This window comes from Poecilia mexicana, unplaced genomic scaffold (assembly GCF_051168715.1).
Source record: "Poecilia mexicana isolate PSO_F unplaced genomic scaffold, ASM5116871v1 scaffold_14, whole genome shotgun sequence".
NCBI lineage: Eukaryota > Metazoa > Chordata > Actinopteri > Cyprinodontiformes > Poeciliidae > Poecilia > Poecilia mexicana.
In genome coordinates, this window is record NW_028263383.1 from 24,042,631 (window position 1) to 24,060,687 (window position 18,057).

Genomic DNA, 18,057 nt, shown 5'->3' on the forward strand with positions numbered 1-18,057 from the left:
CCTTGCAATTTGGTAGATTTGAAACTTTTTTGTGGAAAATACTCAGACTTCTACCCACAAAGACTGAATGCTGTAATAAAAGTAGCTAAAGGTTTTCAGTAAAGTATTAATTTAAAGACATGCACACTTATATAACCACCCTATTGTTTCCCAACCGAATAGATATCAGTTTTTCTTTTTACTCGGGGCATTTTTTGTCTTTATTTTTTCATATCCAAGTGTAGACTGATTACACTATTACTGATTAAAGGTTATTATTTTTAAAAAACTGAAACATTAAGAAACTCGACTTGAACCTGTTAATTATACCTAACTTTACATTTCAATGAAAACGATTTCTTCAAGTGTTGCGTTCAAAACCATGGGACATTAGGTCTGACAGCAGAAATATGGTTGATGTGAAAAAGATAAGAATTCCTGTGTATTTCTGAGCCCAGACTAGAGATGTTGTTGTTAAAAATAAACAAGGAAAAAGATTTTGGAAACAAACATCTTTGAGTTGTTTAAAATGTCAAAAACATTTAGTAAAACTTTCACTAACTGTTGAATCTACTAATTTGTAGAATCAAATATTGCTAATTTAAAATAAGGTATTTGTATACAATCTTGCTGTCATAAAAAGGCGCTACGACGTTCCTCTGCATGCTTAAAACTGAACAAAATCTGACGGCTTTTCCGTCAGTTACAAAGGGAAGTTATCCGATTTCCCCTGACTGTGAAAGCACCATTCTCCATCTTCCTCTGAACAGGGAAGGGACCAACCTGCGTCCTGCTGCACCCCATTGAAATCCGTCTGTTACTTATTCTAGAAGGTAAGTAACTTATCTTTTTGCTAAATATTTTATAACACTATTTCTCACCAAAATGTGTTGATCTGTTGATCTGTGTATTGTCTTGGTGCATTAGCGTTATGTTCTGTCAGCAGGAGCAGCGATGATGGGAACTGGGCCGCTACTCTCTTTCCTCCCGTTTTGCGTCACTTTTAACACAATCTTTAACTGAAACCTCTTAGCACTGCTCGGTCAAAAGTTAATAAATCAAGAAATCAGTCTGACATAAAAGTTTTGGTCTCTAGTTTTGAAAATAACTGGAGATGGCGGTGCTCTTAGCTTGTAGCTAAGAAACGACGCTGAAGTTCACATACGATTTGGGGCTTTCAATTTGACTTAAAGGCTAATTCATTGTTTTTTATTAGGAAGTTGGGCTAGTTTTCATCAGATCAAAATGCACATTGGGTGCAATCATCAAAACTGGGTCAAAAATATTTACTATATTTCCAGATGATTTAATCACAGGAGGTGGAAAATCTATATTTGGGAAAAGACAAAAGAAACATTTTTTCTGGCAGTTAGCCCACCTCAGACGGAGTTCTGATTATAAACTACAATATTGTTAATCCGTACAGATTCCTCCAAAGCACACTATTATAAGCAGTGAATAATAATGTTGTCTGGGTATGACCTGGCATTGTCTTTCAAATTGTTCGCAAGAACTGCTTTTAAGTTGTCTTAAAAGCAGCGAAATAGCCCTTTACTGATGTTGAATCAGACGCTAACTTCAGCGACTCAGCTAGTCAACGTTAGCAAGGTGGTAGTGTAGAGGTTGGAATAAGTTGCTGCGAGCTGGAAATTTCGTGAAGGTTAAATAATGTCACAAACTAAAACACTTTTAACCATAAAACACAATAATTCGGGGCTACATAAATTATGTAGGGATAAAATAGTGGCGTGGTCTGATAAGGAAAATAGCCGTTTAATAAAGGCAGGTGTGAGGTGTAACGTTATCAACGTCTCCCCCCCAACTGATATGTCTGTGACGCAGTACCAATGAAGTGCAATAATGTGAGAAAGAAATCCACATTATTGAGCAAGGACAGCAATCTGAGTGGCAATGTGGTTGTTTACCAAAATAATTTATATTTTTGTCTGCCGCAGTCTCATTTAAAGCACATTGTTTCGCTTTGAATCTGTTGAATCGTTTTTTCATTTTGCATATTGGAAGAACAAATAGTCAAAACCAGTAGTTTACTTAAACCACATAAGACACGCGCACATTTTTTTCTCAGTCTGAAATTAAATCAGACCAAGTTTATCTTGTTTTAGTTAGAATTAGCCAAATTAGTTGTACTTGCTAAATTCCACAAAATTGAGAAAATAACATGTTATTTATTTAGTTACGCATTCTACATACGTTTTCCTTCTATTACGCTTCCATAATTTGTTACACTTGGATACAACACTCTAAAAACAGTTTTAGTTGTGACATTTTGTGATTTAACCAGATTGTCAGAAGGTTTTGTATTAAACGGTTTAAAATGAGTCCCATGTAGTATTTTAACTTCCAGAGAAGTCAAAATTAACATATTACCTTCTGTTAACAGAAATAAATGCTTGAAATAATGCATCTATAAAATATTGGTGAGCCTTTCAGTTACTTTTTAATGTACAGAGACAAACCTCTAATTCACTCATTCAAATCAAGTGCAGCTTAAACAAACAGGACAAAATGTGTCAATTAAAATACAATATAAAATGTTATTTTCTTTTTCAATTATTTGTCATTTCTGGATATTACATTCCAGATTACTGGGCATAAAATATCGGGGAATGAAGCTGAACAGTTAAACAACTCTGATTTATGATATAAAAATGTTTTAGCCATTCCAGGCTGATGTGTTGAAAATAAGCTATAGTTAAAAAAAATGTTCAAGAGGAATGGACCAATATGAAAACTTGGGGCGATAACTGATATTAGTACTGCCATTGTCATGGGTGATATTTATGTATTTTATATGTCCCTGACACCTCATACTCTTGCACTGCATCACTATCACAGTCAGATGACCAGACAGAAACCACATGACCAACTGTCGTCCCTCACCCCTCTGAAACACTACAGATGGATTTAAATATCAGTTATTAATATTGGTCAAGTTTTTTTGTCAAAGCTATATCAATATGATGAAAATAAGTAACATCAACTGATGTTAATAATACATTGTGCACTGCATCTCAAGTTTTTAGTTGTATATTAACTAACTGCAACAATTTCTTAATCTTTGCTTTGGGTTCCTGGCAGACCACAAACACCACCATCATGACAGACTCCAAATATTTCACTACCAACAAAAAGGGTGAGTAGAAAAATTTTACCAAACCAGTTTTTTTCTTTAAAGAAAGGATCTGTTTTTTTTTCTACGAAAACTTATTTTCCTTTAAAGTTAAAGATAAAGAACACTTTAGTTATTGTCTTTCATGTCTATGTGATTCATCTTTCAGGGGAGATCTTTGAACTGAAGGCTGAGTTAAACAATGAGAAGAAAGAGAAGAGGAAAGAGGCAGTAAAGAAGGTCATCGCTGCCATGACTGTTGGCAAAGATGTCAGGTACACCAGCAGATTGGACTTTGAATGTTATTTGGGCAGTTTCCATCCATCCATTTTCTGTACACCCTTGTCTCTAGTGGGGTCAGGAGGGGTCAGCACCATTGCAGGGCAACACGGGGACAGACAGGACAAAGAACCATGCACACATTCACACCTAGGGAGAATTTAGAGAAACCAATTAACCTGACAGTCGTATTTTTGGACTGTGGGAGGAAGCCGGAGAAAACCCACGCATGCACAGGGAGAACATGCAAACTCCATGCAGAAAGACTCCAGGCCGGGAATCAAACCCAGAACCTTCTAGCTGCAAGACAACAGCTCTACCAACTGTGCAGTTTGTCCCTGCTAAACAAAAGTGCAATCCCCAAAGGATGATGCTGCCACCACTACTATGTTTTACTGTGGGTATACTGTGTTCATGATGATGTGAAGGATTTATTTTTTCACCACAGTTTACATATAAGCCAAGAAGTGCTTTTTTTTTTTTTTTTTTTTTGCAATGTGCCAGATTGTGTAACCACCCATCACATAAATATATTTCAATAAGTTCTAGTGATCACAGTTTTTAAGGTTAAGCTCGGAAGAAAAACTGGTGACATTTTTCCCCCCAGTATTTTCAACATATCTTGGCTCTTTTGATCCCATTTGTTTGACTATAAATAAAACATGTAAGAAACAATATTGAGCCATCAATGTTGTCTAACCCCAGTTGTATTTGTTCTCAGTTCTTTGTTCCCAGATGTGGTGAACTGCATGCAGACTGACAACCTGGAGCTGAAGAAGTTGGTCTACCTCTACCTGATGAACTATGCCAAAAGCCAACCTGATATGGCCATCATGGCTGTGAACAGCTTTGTCAAGGTAAGGCTTGACCGCAGGGATCTGATTCACTGCCTTCTTACTTTAGATTAAAATTAGAAAAGATTAAAATATATAAATTTAGCTTGAACAAGACAGAGTGCATGTCACTATGCTAACGTTCTGGAGAGTTACATTTGTGTTGGGTCCCTCTGGATACAAACTTAACACACTTTAACCCAACAGTAGCTGTGTTTCCATTGTCTATATAATTGTGCAAATTGAAATGACAAAAACACATTTGCTTAATGTAAACAGGAATAATAATAAAAAAAAAAACAACTCGGGTGTTTTAATAATACATTTTTGCATTAGGAATAGGTCGTTTTTTGGCTGTGTCAAAATGAGTGTATTTCACAAAACTGCATTGGAAATTAGACACTTTTCCACACAAGTCATTTGATCAGTAACTTGATGCTAATAGTAGTAGGAGGATGTTGGCATGGAATGTTTAAGTGTTTATTAATGTCTTATTGCATGAACAAACTTATTCACGTGTAATTAGGCCTGTCGCGATAAACGATAAATCAATTAATCCCATGATAAATTAAACCTATCGACCTCATTTTAAATATCAGCTTTATCGTCTCTTCCTGCCTTTTTTTCTTTCTGTTGATGACACTGAATGAAAAAAAGGCTCAACTCCAGTGCTCTCCACTGACCCTCCCTTCCTCATTTTCTTAGTGTAATGTCCAGCGCACACTACACGAGTTGTCGGATCATTGTCGTACCATTTTCAAACCTGAGAGACCACACATTAGCCGACAGAAATCCTAGGTATAACGGTTCGATCGGGTTCGTCGTGCCGTGTGGTGTCCAGCCACCTGGGCACAAAATAAGGGCTACAAGTCCAGTTAACTAATTTTAAAACCAGGCATTAATCATTGCTTTACTAGAATCTACCTGTGATGCATGTGGCTAGAGTCAGCTTAAAGTCCTGACTGAATGAAAATCATTATAACCTATTTATGTTAACGAAGAACAGCTGAAAACTTACAGGGTTTATCAACTGCGGTAGCAATTTGGCTCCAACTCCTCTCCTTGTCATTTCTATATTCTTTGCACAAAATGTTGGATAAATATTAATGTTGTTTTCCACATATCATCTCCGATGTCCGCTGGACTTCGGGTTGCGCCCGTCAGCTGTTTGGGATTCCCCTCGTAATTTTCCCTCAGCAAGCATGGAGGAGAATCCGCGCTCTCTGATTGGCTACCTGTCACATTCAGCGTTAAAGCTCCCAGTCGGGGAAAACCCTTGATTTAGATCGGAGCGGCCACGATGATCTAAATCACACTACAGGATGATCGGTTCCGAAATCACCAGCGAGAATCTTAGATCAGCCAACGTTCTAAGATTGTCATAAGGGAAAAATGGGGCAAAAAAATGCTGTAATGTGAACTACTGCATTAGGTAGTCGGATGTGCCCATGTTCTCTATCTAAATCTAGTGATTACCGAGGGCAATACAGTATACAGACTTCATAATCTGCACTCTTTTGGTTGAATGCAGTATTTATTTCCACTTTGGCTTTATGTTGTTTAGTTTTTATTCAAGTACATTTTTTGTTAATGGAGACTGAGAATCCATTTTATTTTTGTTTTTGGTTGTTTTGTTTATTTAGTTTATCAGTTCCAGTGTTATGTGTTCTTTTGAAAATAAAGTGTATCTATATATGGCAGGAAATCGCATGCATTATTAGTCATTTCCATTAAATCAGTGTCAAAAGGTCTTGAAACAATATTATCGTTTATCGTAATAATTTTTTAGACAATTGATCGCTCAGCAAAATTTGTTATTGTGACAGGCCTCGGTGTAATTTTAATTACTTTTCTTACTTAATGGAAACACCACAATTGAGAATTTTTTTATTTTTTATTTTTTTACATTAGCAAAATATCGACAGTTTTGCGCACATGTCGTGTGAGCAAATGAGATTTCTTTTCACAGGACTGTGAGGACCCCAACCCTCTGATCCGGGCCCTGGCTGTCCGCACCATGGGCTGCATACGGGTGGACAAGATCACAGAGTACTTGTGTGAGCCGCTAAGGAAGTGTCTGAAGGATGAGGACCCATATGTGAGGAAGACAGCAGCTGTTTGTGTGGCAAAGCTGCATGACATCAATGCCCAGATGGTGGAAGATCAGGGTTTCCTGGACTCTCTGAGGGATCTCATCGCTGACTCAAACCCCATGGTTGGCCTTCTTTTATTTTACTTCATAGATAGACTTAGGACTACATTTTCTTTGTGCCCAGTCAAATAAAGTTGTTTAAATTTCATTTATGAAATGCTGTGTTTTACAAGCTTGACTGTCATCCCACAGGTTGTTGCCAATGCAGTTGCTGCTTTGTCTGAGATCAGCGAGTCTCACCCCAACAGCAATTTGCTGGACCTGAATCCCCAGAACATCAACAAGCTACTGACGGCCCTCAACGAATGCACAGAGTGGGGACAGATTTTCATCCTAGACTGCCTGTCCAACTACAACCCCAAGGATGACCGAGAGGCTCAGAGGTAGAGATCCTGAAATCCTTAAAGGGGACCTATTGTCCAAAATTCACATTTTGGACATTTGGGTTTCTGCTGCTTCTGAAAACAGCAGAAACGCTTAAAAAAACCAGTCATTTTTTTGGCAATAAACTCCTTTTGGACTGCACAGCCCGACCCAGACTTGCCTGGTTTGAAACTGGGCTGAGCATTTTTGCATTAGCACTTCCAGCCCAGTCCCACCCGAGAGCTGCGGTTCCAACCGGCCCGGCCAGACAGTTCTCGTTTGGAGTTAGCTGTTGATTACTGCGTTGGCTGCGGGGGCAGGACAGAGACAAGTTGTCTTCCAGATCTCTGGGTCAGAGGAGCATTTTTTCTTTTTGTTTTTCTCAATGTGTCATTTTAACATGCGGCATCAAAATATTCTCGTCATCATCTATTCTTACCTGTAAGTTTTTAAATGATAATAATAACGTATTCAATTGCATTTTAATTTCGGTTAATATAACATTCAAGAAGTTGAATTTAGGATCCACATGACGCCATCAGATCAAGCAGATAAATATATATAACTTTTTCCCACAGTTGGGGAGAAAAAAAAAAACGTACACTGACATTGGTCCCACTAACAGCATATAAATGATAAAATTCAATGATGCAGCTAAATTATGAGCTGTTTATCTACAGTAGCCTGAATGTATGTAATCTCATAACTTCCTGCTCTGCATCGGCTGTACATAGTCAAATATCTCAGAGTTTTGAAGTTGATCTGGAGGATGAATCTGCGCTCTGTGCTACACTGGGATTACAAGCACACTTAAGCCAAACATTTTAATGGTAAATGTAAATAACATTTTTTCAAATGATGAGAAGTCGGCAAGACTCTGACAAAGTGATTTTTGCATCTCGCGTTGCCTGATTGGGGGAAATCCCGCAAGCCCTACAGTACAAAAAGGGCTCGAGCAACCCAAGTAGAGCTGGGTTTATGGCTGTATGTGCTGTACAATGGCTGCTGGAAACCACAGGAGTTTTATTGACTTATCATCCAGAGAACACTTTCTGCATTCTTGTAGGTTGTGAAGGAGGCTCCAGTTCTGCTTTTCAAAGATGTATGGTTGCATAATTGCGCATCTGTTTGGGTAGGCGTGGCCAGCAGCAGCTTATTTGGATTTAAAGTGACAAGAGGCCCCAAAACAACTCATTTTGAAAGGACCTCAAAATAGGCAGAACTGACCAAACTGAAATCTGATTATCTGAGAATGATTTTGTGCAAAAAATGTAATGAACATGTGTTGTACAGCCCATAGACATATCCTAACCAGTTTAAGCAAGCCTAGTAGGCCCCCTTTAACTTAATCCATATTTAATAAAGATTGTTTTTGAGCGAAACTATGCCTCTTTCCTCTCTGGACTCATGCTGAGATTCTTCCTCTGTTGTGTCTCAAAGCATCTGTGAGCGTGTCACTCCTCGACTGTCTCACGCCAACTCAGCAGTGGTTCTGTCCGCTGTCAAGGTCCTGATGAAGTTCTTGGAGCTCCTGCCAAAGGACTCGGACTACTACAACACATTACTGAAGAAGCTGTCTCCGCCACTCGTTACTCTGCTGTCTGGAGAGCCAGAGGTCCAGTATGTGGCTCTGAGGAACATCAACCTGATTGTTCAGAAAAGGTATGAGATCGACATCGCTGTTTGCGCTTGATACATTTTAGGGTGGAAAACATTAATCTGATTAATCGCAATAATTTAGTTATTGAAATCATAGTCAACTAATTTAGTTGACATATATGGCATATATGAAAACTATGTATATTTTGCACTTAAGTTTAAAAAAAAGAAAGAAAGAAAACAAAGAAAACTTTTCTATAAATATGTTCTCCCCAGAGGTCCTCCAGTGGCAGTTTTAGCTTCATCTGGTTAAAAAAGTTTTTTAAAAATTGTATTAAGCACATTTTGATATCTGGTCATTAATCAGTTTATCCAAAATAATCAATAAATTAGCTCTACACTGTATTGATAAGTTACGCAGAATGAACTGAGCTTTTCATGTGTTATTGTTAATATTTTTATCTGCAGATGCTCCTTTGCTACAGATGACCAAGCGTTCACTAAAGGAATACTGTGTTATTGCATTTTAGGCAACAAAATGTTTACTTTCTAATGAAAAAAGTAATTGAATTATTTATGTACATCTTTTAATGTTTTTCCAGTATTGTATAAAAAGGCTTAAGTGGTTAAATGAAAAATCTGCAGAATGTGCCCATTTTTTACCCCATTAATTTATGACTAAAATAATCGCTAGTTGCATCCCTACTGCGTTTTGAGATTAAGTCTCTCAACATGAGCACAGATTTCCCACACACCTTTGAAAACATAAGGCACTTTTCCACTACACCACCTCTAACTGGTACGGTTCTGGTCCACCTCGGTGAAGATTAATTTTGCATTAGCAAATCTGGCACAGCTCTGCCTGGTTCTTCTCAGATTTTGGTCTCTACTTCAGGGGTAGTACCAGCAGCACAGACCAGGGTACGGCATTGTTTGACTGCTGGCCGCATTCACTGATTGGATTTATGTCATTGAAAATGCATACAACATAATTATGAGCATAATTATGAGTTTAATCATGAGCATCTCCAGAAACACATGCGTAAACTCTCTGATGGAGCTGCTGTTTTGCACAGACAGTGTGAAACACTGGAACGACGTAATATTAGCTTGTGATGTGAATTTTATTTTTCCTTTGGATTAAAAAAAGTAAAGTGGCTACTAGTTTTCATCTGGTGAGGAACAGAGTGTCTGATGGAAAAGCTCACTACCGGGGCAGAACAGAGCCTCACATTAACCGGTTAGTGCACAACTTGACAGTGGAAAAGTGCTTATATTAAATTTAAGTGTTAGAGTTAATAAAGTGAGTACAAAGGAAAAAACTATTTGTGGTATTCAAAAGTATTTTTCTTCAAAAATATTCTTCTTCTTCTTCCATCGTTTAAGTTCTAAGTTGTTTTATGTTCTATCATAAATTTGTAGCTTCTGTTTTCATGATGAACTTTTGGTTTTATTTTTTAAAATAAACAAGAAAACTTCCAACAGGGCCTAATGTGTGTGTGTGTGTGTTTGTTTTTGTTTTGTTTTGTTTCCTTGCAGACCTGAGATCCTAAAGCAGGAGATTAAAGTGTTCTTTGTCAAGTATAACGACCCGATTTATGTGAAGCTGGAGAAACTGGACATCATGATCCGCTTGGCCTCTCAGGCCAACATCGCCCAGGTAGGTTCCATGTACAAAACACATTATTGTTGTTATTTAATGGCCGGCTCTATTTTCAAAATAAAAAAATAAACGCTTGTGAAAAGCAGTTGGACATTACTGACCTTCTTTAATATTGTCCAACAAAAAATTTCACTGACCTGCTTCTCCTCTAACTTTGCAAACATATACTGCCAATTTCCACGAGAAAAATCTTGAAAATACAATCCATGCTGCCATTTTTTTCAGTGCTTACGCAGAAGTGATATTTTGATTAGTTTAATAAAAATGTGGTTTTTTTGTATTGCTTTTGCTCCATGTATATGGTGGGAGTGATATACGTTTCGGACCCTTACAGGTTTTGGCTGAACTGAAGGAATATGCCACAGAGGTAGATGTTGACTTTGTGCGTAAGGCAGTACGAGCCATCGGACGCTGTGCCATCAAAGTGGAGGTGAGGACTGACTGCTGTCACTTGATCTATTTTTTTTTCTGAGAAGCCACCAGAATCAAATAATTACTAACTTAACAGGCACTGACTTGTCTGTTAAAACCTCAGAAATCCAATCTTCTTCTGGTCAGTGAATTCTGAAGCACCAACAGGTCTTGGTGACAGTGACTTTCTTTTATGTTGGGATTATTAGTGAGGGCTGGAAGGCTGACATTGTATAGATAATTTTAAAAACATAAGGAGACACACTAAAAGGTGGAAAACTACTTTCTATGGTGGTGTGCCAGCTGTCCAAGACACTACTGAGAGCTAGATGCCAACAGATAATTCAAAGGCTGCAGCAAAGTTGCTCTGTTTTGTCTCTCTTGCTTTATTTAGCAGCTTTTTGGTAATACACACAAACATCAAGTTAAAGGGCAGTCTTTCATTCTTCAGAGAATACACACAGAGACCTACGTTACTTATTCTAACCACTTTAATCACTAACATTCAATGCTAAAATTGGCATTAATGGCAACTCCATGATGGGCGATATGACTTAATGATCGAAATTCAGATTTTTTTTTTCCCCGATTTCTTTTCTAAAAAAAGACATTATAGAAAATATTTTTAAAAAGTATCTTTTATTTTAATCATCCCTTCTGGTAGTTGTGCGGTGGAGTATTCCATCACACAGTCATGATATTTTCAGTTTTTAATTAGAAAAAAGCTTGGTTATCAGGATCTGCGGTGAGCAGCTCAGTTGGAATAGACCCAGCTGTTTGCACCATCACGTCAATGTTACTGACAATAATCTGATGCTGATGTGTTAAAAGATTAAATATAATCTCAGAAATTTATACCAAAGTTTGGACAACATTCGTCATTTTAATTTTTAGTTTTTTGTGTTGGCGTTCTCAGAAACTTGTTACTTCATTTTGGCAATATTACGATTTTATTCTGGTAATATTGTGACTTTATTCTCATAATTAAAAAAAAACTTTGCCTGGTTTTATTATTCTGTAGAGTTCACCTGTATTCAACGTCCAAATAAATAGAAGCTGTAAAACATGCTTGTGGGCAAACTGACCAGTCCACTCCTATGGAAACCCAAGGAGTGCATCGGTGAACGAAAAATCCAGATTTTCCTGAGATTAAAATCAAAAATCAAATATTTTATTCGTCGAGAGAATTTATTTATTGCCCAGGATTATCTTGTCTTTGTTTTTAAAATAACAAACAAGGCTAAGAGATAATAAATACTCCAGTAAGATTCTTTTAGTAGATGTATTTGTCTGGCCATGGCTGAAAGCTCTGAAGTGGACTCACTGAAAGGATCGATTGTTGTAAGTTAGTATGATCCTTTTGTATTGAGGATGAGTGTCTTTTGTTTCTGTAGCAATCGGCTGAGCGCTGTGTCAGCACTCTGCTGGACCTGATCCAGACAAAGGTCAACTACGTGGTTCAGGAGGCTATTGTGGTCATCAGAGACATTTTCCGCAAGTACCCTAACAAGTACGTGGGAACACCCTGGCTTACATCACCTGTCCAGTTATCTTTACGTCTAACCACCGAGATGCTGATGTTCTTTAGATATGAGAGCATCATCGCCACGCTGTGCGAGAACCTGGACTCCCTGGATGAACCCGATGCTCGAGGTGCCATGATCTGGATCGTCGGAGAGTACGCCGAGAGGATCGACAACGCTGACGAATTGCTCGAGAGCTTCCTCGAGGGTTTCCACGACGAGAGCACTCAGGTGAGCTGGTTAAAAAGAACGGATGTACAGGTTCTTGTGAACTCTGCTTTCATCTCCTTGAATGGCCCAAAAACTAACTCAGATAATTGTCGTGGAAGTTAACATGTTTACTAACCCTTTCAAAAGAAATCAGTGCATCTCACTGTTTACATTCTGCATAAATTCCCTGCTTTCCATTACACCTATATACAGTTTTTTTCTTTGTTTTGCTTTGCAGGTACAACTCACTCTTTTGACTGCCATAGTGAAGCTGTTCCTGAAGAAACCATCAGAAACTCAGGAGCTGGTGCAGCAGGTCCTCAGTCTGGCCACTCAGGTTAGTGCCATTGTGTTACAAAAGTCAGTTTTACAGAAATTAAATGGATTACTCCCTTCATAAAAATACTTTTGGTAATTCTAACTGAGCTAAAACGAGAGAAATTTGTTCTGTTTTAATTACAGACAGCTTGTCTTTTTGCTTAGTGTATGTAAACTTCAGGTTTCAACTGTATGTATGATTTCAACTTTAGGAGAACTGCTTATTTAGATTTGTGACTATGAAGTAGTTTTGTGTACACAAAACAGTTACTTTAAAAAATGTCTTGTTTTTGTTATTTCCAATATGAAATGGAACAGGAAATAAATATTTTTCCCCTATTTGTGTTTGAGTTTTATCTTTCATTCTATGAACCACTTATAAACAACAGACTTTCACACCTGCTTCACAGAATATATTTGAGTCAAGACTTCTCTATTATGGGGGAAAATCATTATCACAACTTTTTCACTGCAAAAAATAACAGTAAACCCATATTAAACCTTTGTGAATGTGTTCTTGGTGAACTCAGAAGTGATGCTCAGAAATCTCCCCTGTCTGGTTTCTCCCGTCTCCAGTCTGAACAGGTCAGGTCACATCAGACAGACCAGAATCTGAAATGACCAGTGCTGTCTGTGAAACTGTTTCTTTATTGTAAAAGTCTTTGAAAAGGTTGAGAACCTCTTTCCAACTTCACAGATTACTAGGTCAAATCCACACATTCATAAAATTAGATGATTTTTAACATTTGCATGCTGTGGAAATATGAAATGTGGCATTAATTTTTTTCATATAAAAAATGCTAATCTTATCACCTGCACAGTCTTACATTGAGATTTATTTCAGTTTTTTTCTTTCCCCCATCAGGACTCTGACAACCCAGACCTCCGTGACAGGGGCTATATTTACTGGCGCCTGCTGTCGACTGACCCTGTGACGGCCAAAGAGGTGGTGCTGTCAGAAAAGCCCCTGATCTCCGAGGAGACTGACTTGATTGAGCCCACGCTGCTGGACGAGCTGATCTGCCACATCGGCTCCCTGGCCTCAGTCTATCACAAGCCACCCAGCGCCTTTGTGGAGGGAAGTCATGGAATCCACCGGAAGCACCTTCCTGTCCAGCACAGCAGGTCAAACACAGAAAAACCTGAATAATTTACAAAGATCTTAGTGTTGCTTTATTGGTTATTTTTCTAACGTGAAGGCCTTAAAATATCTTAAATTGATTATAGAAAATGTAAGTTGGCCTTAAATACGGTAATCACAGGTCTTAAATTTCATTGTGGCAGGACTATTTAATATTATATATTCTATGCAGGTTTTATGAGACTTTTTAATCAGACAAAAGCTGTAGTCGTGCACAGACATCTTCACTCACTGCGTTCTTTGATTCAGTTTGGTTAAGGTTACTGCTAACAAGCTGCTAATACTTTCTTGCTATCCAGTTTGCTTGCTAACTAGCTGGCAAGCAAACAAACAAGTCATTAGCACCTAACATATGGCTCATTACCAGTTAGCATATGGCTTTCTAGGTAGCTAGATAACTAGAAAGCCATATGCCATTTTCATGACGTGAGAAGCACACAGTTGCTGCCAAGAGCCACAAAAATACCCCAGAAAGTTCACAGTTTTGGTCCCCTGAATTTCTTTGATACATCTGTTGTGATGTGTGAACATTTTATTCTTGATGGTCTTAAAAAGGTCTTAAGTCCTAAATTTTAGTTGGTGAAGCCTGCATAAACCGGGTTCTATATATTCAGCCTTGAGTCAGAGACTTCACTGATATTTTGAATGAAAGAAGTTTAAATGTACCATCTCTAACCTCTTCTCCACTTCCTCCTGAACAGTATTGATACAGGCGAGAGCCCTGTGAGCGGAGGTCCAGCTGCCGCCATGGACCAGCCACATGTGATTCCTAGCCAGGGTGACCTTCTGGGTGACCTGCTAAACCTTGACCTGGGCCCTCCTGTCAATGTTCCCCAAGTCTCCTCCATGCAGATGGGTGCAGTGGACCTTCTGGGTGGAGGCCTGGACAGCTTGGTGAGATCAGTTGCACAAATGAGTTACTTTTCCACCACCTGCATGGCTGCAATGTACCACTTTGATTTTACTGTTGAACATAAAAACTGCCTTTTGGTGTTAACACTTTTATGAAGTTTATTTATTCATGATGGGGTCCAGTTGTAAAACTGGATGGATTTCAGTAAATCCATCCATTTCAGTAAATTACAATTTCACTGAAAAGTTGAAGTAATATAATACAGAAAGTGTAAGCTATTATGGATTCATTGCACACAGATTAATGTTTCAAGGGTTTATTAATGTTAACATTGCTACAGCTAATGAAAACACCAGTTTTGTTTCACTGAAAATTTTCAAACCATTACTTTAGACCAGCGGTGGGCAATCGTGGTCCTCCAGGGCCGGTGTCCTGCAGCTCTTAATGTCTCCCTGGTCCAACACACTTGAATCCAACAGCTGAATCACTTCCCAAGTGCAGTCAGGTTCTCCAGAGTCCTGCTAACGACGTCATTATTTGACTCAGGTGTGTTGAAGTTGAGACACATCTAAAAGTTGCAGGAGACCCTCCAGGCCTGGAGCTGCCCAGCCCTGCTTTAGACCAATAGAGATAATTTATTTTTGATATAAAATGTTATGGCCATGTAAAAGTATGGTCTACAACTATGTTTTTACAACATCCACAACAAGGTTAAGCCACAAAAATCTTATTGCTAAGGAAAATGGCTGTTCAGAGTTATTGATCCAGGCATATTAACCACTTGTAGGAAGTAGTTGGACTACATGTCCAAGATGGCCTAAGGATCATATTGGAAGGGCTTTGCCCTCGTCTTGTGGTTGGAATTATACCTAATTATGCCTAAATTAGCACAATTGCATAGTAAATAATTAAATTCATAGTGTTTTGTATTCAGTTCAATAATATGTTAAATTGTTATTGTCAGCAAATCAAATAGCCACTTTTGCTTTTATAATTTTAAATAAATGAATATAGTAGGCAGTTAATGGGAAGTTGAGTGAAAGGGGAAAAATGCATAAAATTTCTTTCTAATTGTATGACTGTTTATTAATTTTTTTTCTTCCACACAACTTTTCAACAGCATGCTTAGATAAAACTCTCTGAAAATCCATCTTATTTAGCAATGAGCCCTTTGTGAACATTGTGGATGACAGTCTGCTGCACATAAATGTTCTGGAATCAGACATTTTCATTTTCATTAATCTGATGTACTTAGATGTTCTGAGAAGCTATATTTGCTGTTTTAGTTAGCTGTGAGCCCTAATTATCAGAAATGTAAATATTACTCTGCTCATAATGAATCTTTTAGTTTTACTTTTTTGAATTTTATAGAATATGTATTTTTTTTAAATATTACTTTTTTAAAAAAATACAAGAGTGACATTGGTTCATAAATTAAGACTATTTTAGTCTCAATTTTACATTTAACATCTCAGAATGTCTAGAGGTCTTGGTAATTGTCTTACAGATTTATTATTGAGGTATTTTCCCAGACAGTGAGGGGCTGCTCTTGATGGCTTGCGGTTGCTAAGAAGGTCTCTGTTTCTGTCTTGTGTGTGTGTGTGTGTGTGTGTGTGTGTGTGTGTGTGTTCGGTCTTTCTCTGATGTTTGGATGCTGTCTTTGGGGGCGTCTCCTCTTCTCTCCCATAGCTTGGGGGAGACCTGGGCGGAGGTGTTGGGGGAAGTCCAGCAGTAAGTTAAGCCCTTCTGTTCGGCCATCTTGCTGCATGCTGCATGCTTCTTGAACTAAACTCTCACTGCACTCTTCACGCTTTTATTGCTTCACACCTGTGTGCACAGCTTGAAAATGGCTTGTTTTGAATCATTTTGGCCTATTTTAAAACAAAATTTATGACTTTTATTTCAGTCTTATGATCCCAGTGGGTTTGTATTTTTATATTTTATACTATTGAATATATTGTTTACTAGCATTAGATCAGTTTATGAAAACTCTTCATTAATGCTAAATTGAGTTGGGTTATGGACTTTGTGTTATTGAATAATTTGAAGTAAATGTTTTATGATTCATAGGCTAAAATACTAAGATGCACATAAAAGGTGTTTCTCACAATTAATTTAGGTCTGCTTTTATTTTTGCTTTGGCTGAGTGTTCAAATATTATTTCCATATAATCATGCTTTCTTTTGCCAGTGACCTAACATCTAACATTCTTTGTGTGATTTATTTATGTTTTCTTCTTGGGCTTTTGGCATATTTTTGGTGAAACTGCATAGGAAGCTTACTGACATGGTTTTAACTAGAACAGTGTGTTTTCAGTGTTTGTGCTATTGTCTCGGAACTCCTTCAGGTGGGACAAAACTTCATTCCGTCATCCGTCCCCAGCACTTTTGCTCCGTCACCAACTCCTGCTCCTCCAGCAGTCAGCAGTGGCCTCAATGACCTTTTTGAGCTTTCCACAGGCATGGTCATCGCCACCGGAGGCTTCGTAGCCCCAAAAGCAGTGAGTACACACAACTTTATCGCACATGCATCGATCCAAGTGACAATATAGTGTCAAACCGAGATTATTCATGCTAAAAGGATTTGAAACATTTTTTCTAGCTAGATTTATTTTGTTAATGTCATATTATATGGTTGGTTTCATTTCTGTAGAAATCAGTGAATGTTTTGGATTGAATTTGGTTTTGTACTTAAAGCTGTGGTATGTAAATTTTGTAAAAATATGTTTTTTGCATACGTCGCTGTTTGGACAGTATAACATGAGACACATGACATGAAAAAAAGTCAAGCTCCTCTGCCTCATCCCTGTGATTCTACTGCCACTTGCAGATAAACATCACTCAGTCAGAAACAACCAGTCAGAGCTAGGAGAAGGGTCTGAGCACCGTCATCATGATCACATATGTGTTGCACAATGTGCTTATGGCAGAGAAACAACTTATAACAGGAAAACTGTGTAACCGCTGTCATCAGCGGCCATGCTAACTGTCTGTGCTGTGGGGAATGAGCAGTTGCACAGAAAAGAGCAAGGCGGAGGGTGTGAGCAGCGCTTACCAGAGGGTGATTGACACTGTTGGTCTGGACAATATGGTTGAAAAATGTATCATGACATAAGTGAAATGCATGGCCTACGGGGGGTTACATATCAGAGGTTAAAGAGTTATTTGAGTAACAGATTAAAATATGAATCATATGAATTGATATCGATATATTGAGTAGTTTTTTGTTTTGAATATCTGAAATACTGCTAAACTGGTCGCGTGACCTTTCCTGTTTTATCCACAGAGCCTACTCCAGGCGTAGTTTATTTCTAAGCAGTTATGAGGAAACCTTAAACTACAGCTGCTCAAGTTACTCAACATTTGTTGCTCGGTAACCAAATAGTGAGTTAGTTGATGTCACCAACCTAGCGTAGTTGGTCTTGAGAGTTTCAGCGGCTTTAGTCTTTCCTCTGTCTACATCCTCCACAATGCTTTCCAGTTCTGGATCAGGGTTCTGTGAATATTCTATATATTGAATATTCTATCAGACATATTATCTATTGATACTGATCTTCTGCCTAGCATGATATATATCAGTGATATGAATAGAATTGATTTATTG

General features: G+C 38.1%; 1 protein-coding gene across 2 annotated transcripts in view; it reads left to right on the top strand.

The window, feature by feature from the left end:
- The first annotated feature begins 717 nt into the window (after positions 1-717).
- The window catches only part of ap2b1 (adaptor related protein complex 2 subunit beta 1), a 28,584-nt gene continuing 11,244 nt past the window's right edge, over positions 718-18,057 (top strand). The window contains exons 1-16 of one of the 2 annotated variants that reach the window (XM_088012391.1): positions 718-812; positions 3,079-3,133; positions 3,279-3,384; positions 4,110-4,245; positions 6,191-6,436; positions 6,566-6,756; positions 8,177-8,398; positions 9,875-9,995; positions 10,333-10,428; positions 11,804-11,919; positions 11,998-12,163; positions 12,381-12,479; positions 13,326-13,585; positions 14,303-14,495; positions 16,144-16,185; positions 16,802-16,954. In XM_088012391.1, coding sequence (XP_087868517.1) covers positions 3,097-3,133; positions 3,279-3,384; positions 4,110-4,245; positions 6,191-6,436; positions 6,566-6,756; positions 8,177-8,398; positions 9,875-9,995; positions 10,333-10,428; positions 11,804-11,919; positions 11,998-12,163; positions 12,381-12,479; positions 13,326-13,585; positions 14,303-14,495; positions 16,144-16,185; positions 16,802-16,954 — 2,184 coding nt within the window. In that variant the 5' untranslated portion in view covers positions 718-812; positions 3,079-3,096. The remainder of the gene's footprint in view (positions 813-3,078; positions 3,134-3,278; positions 3,385-4,109; positions 4,246-6,190; positions 6,437-6,565; positions 6,757-8,176; positions 8,399-9,874; positions 9,996-10,332; positions 10,429-11,803; positions 11,920-11,997; positions 12,164-12,380; positions 12,480-13,325; positions 13,586-14,302; positions 14,496-16,143; positions 16,186-16,801; positions 16,955-18,057) is intronic. The other variant, XM_088012392.1, reaches the window with a different exon arrangement.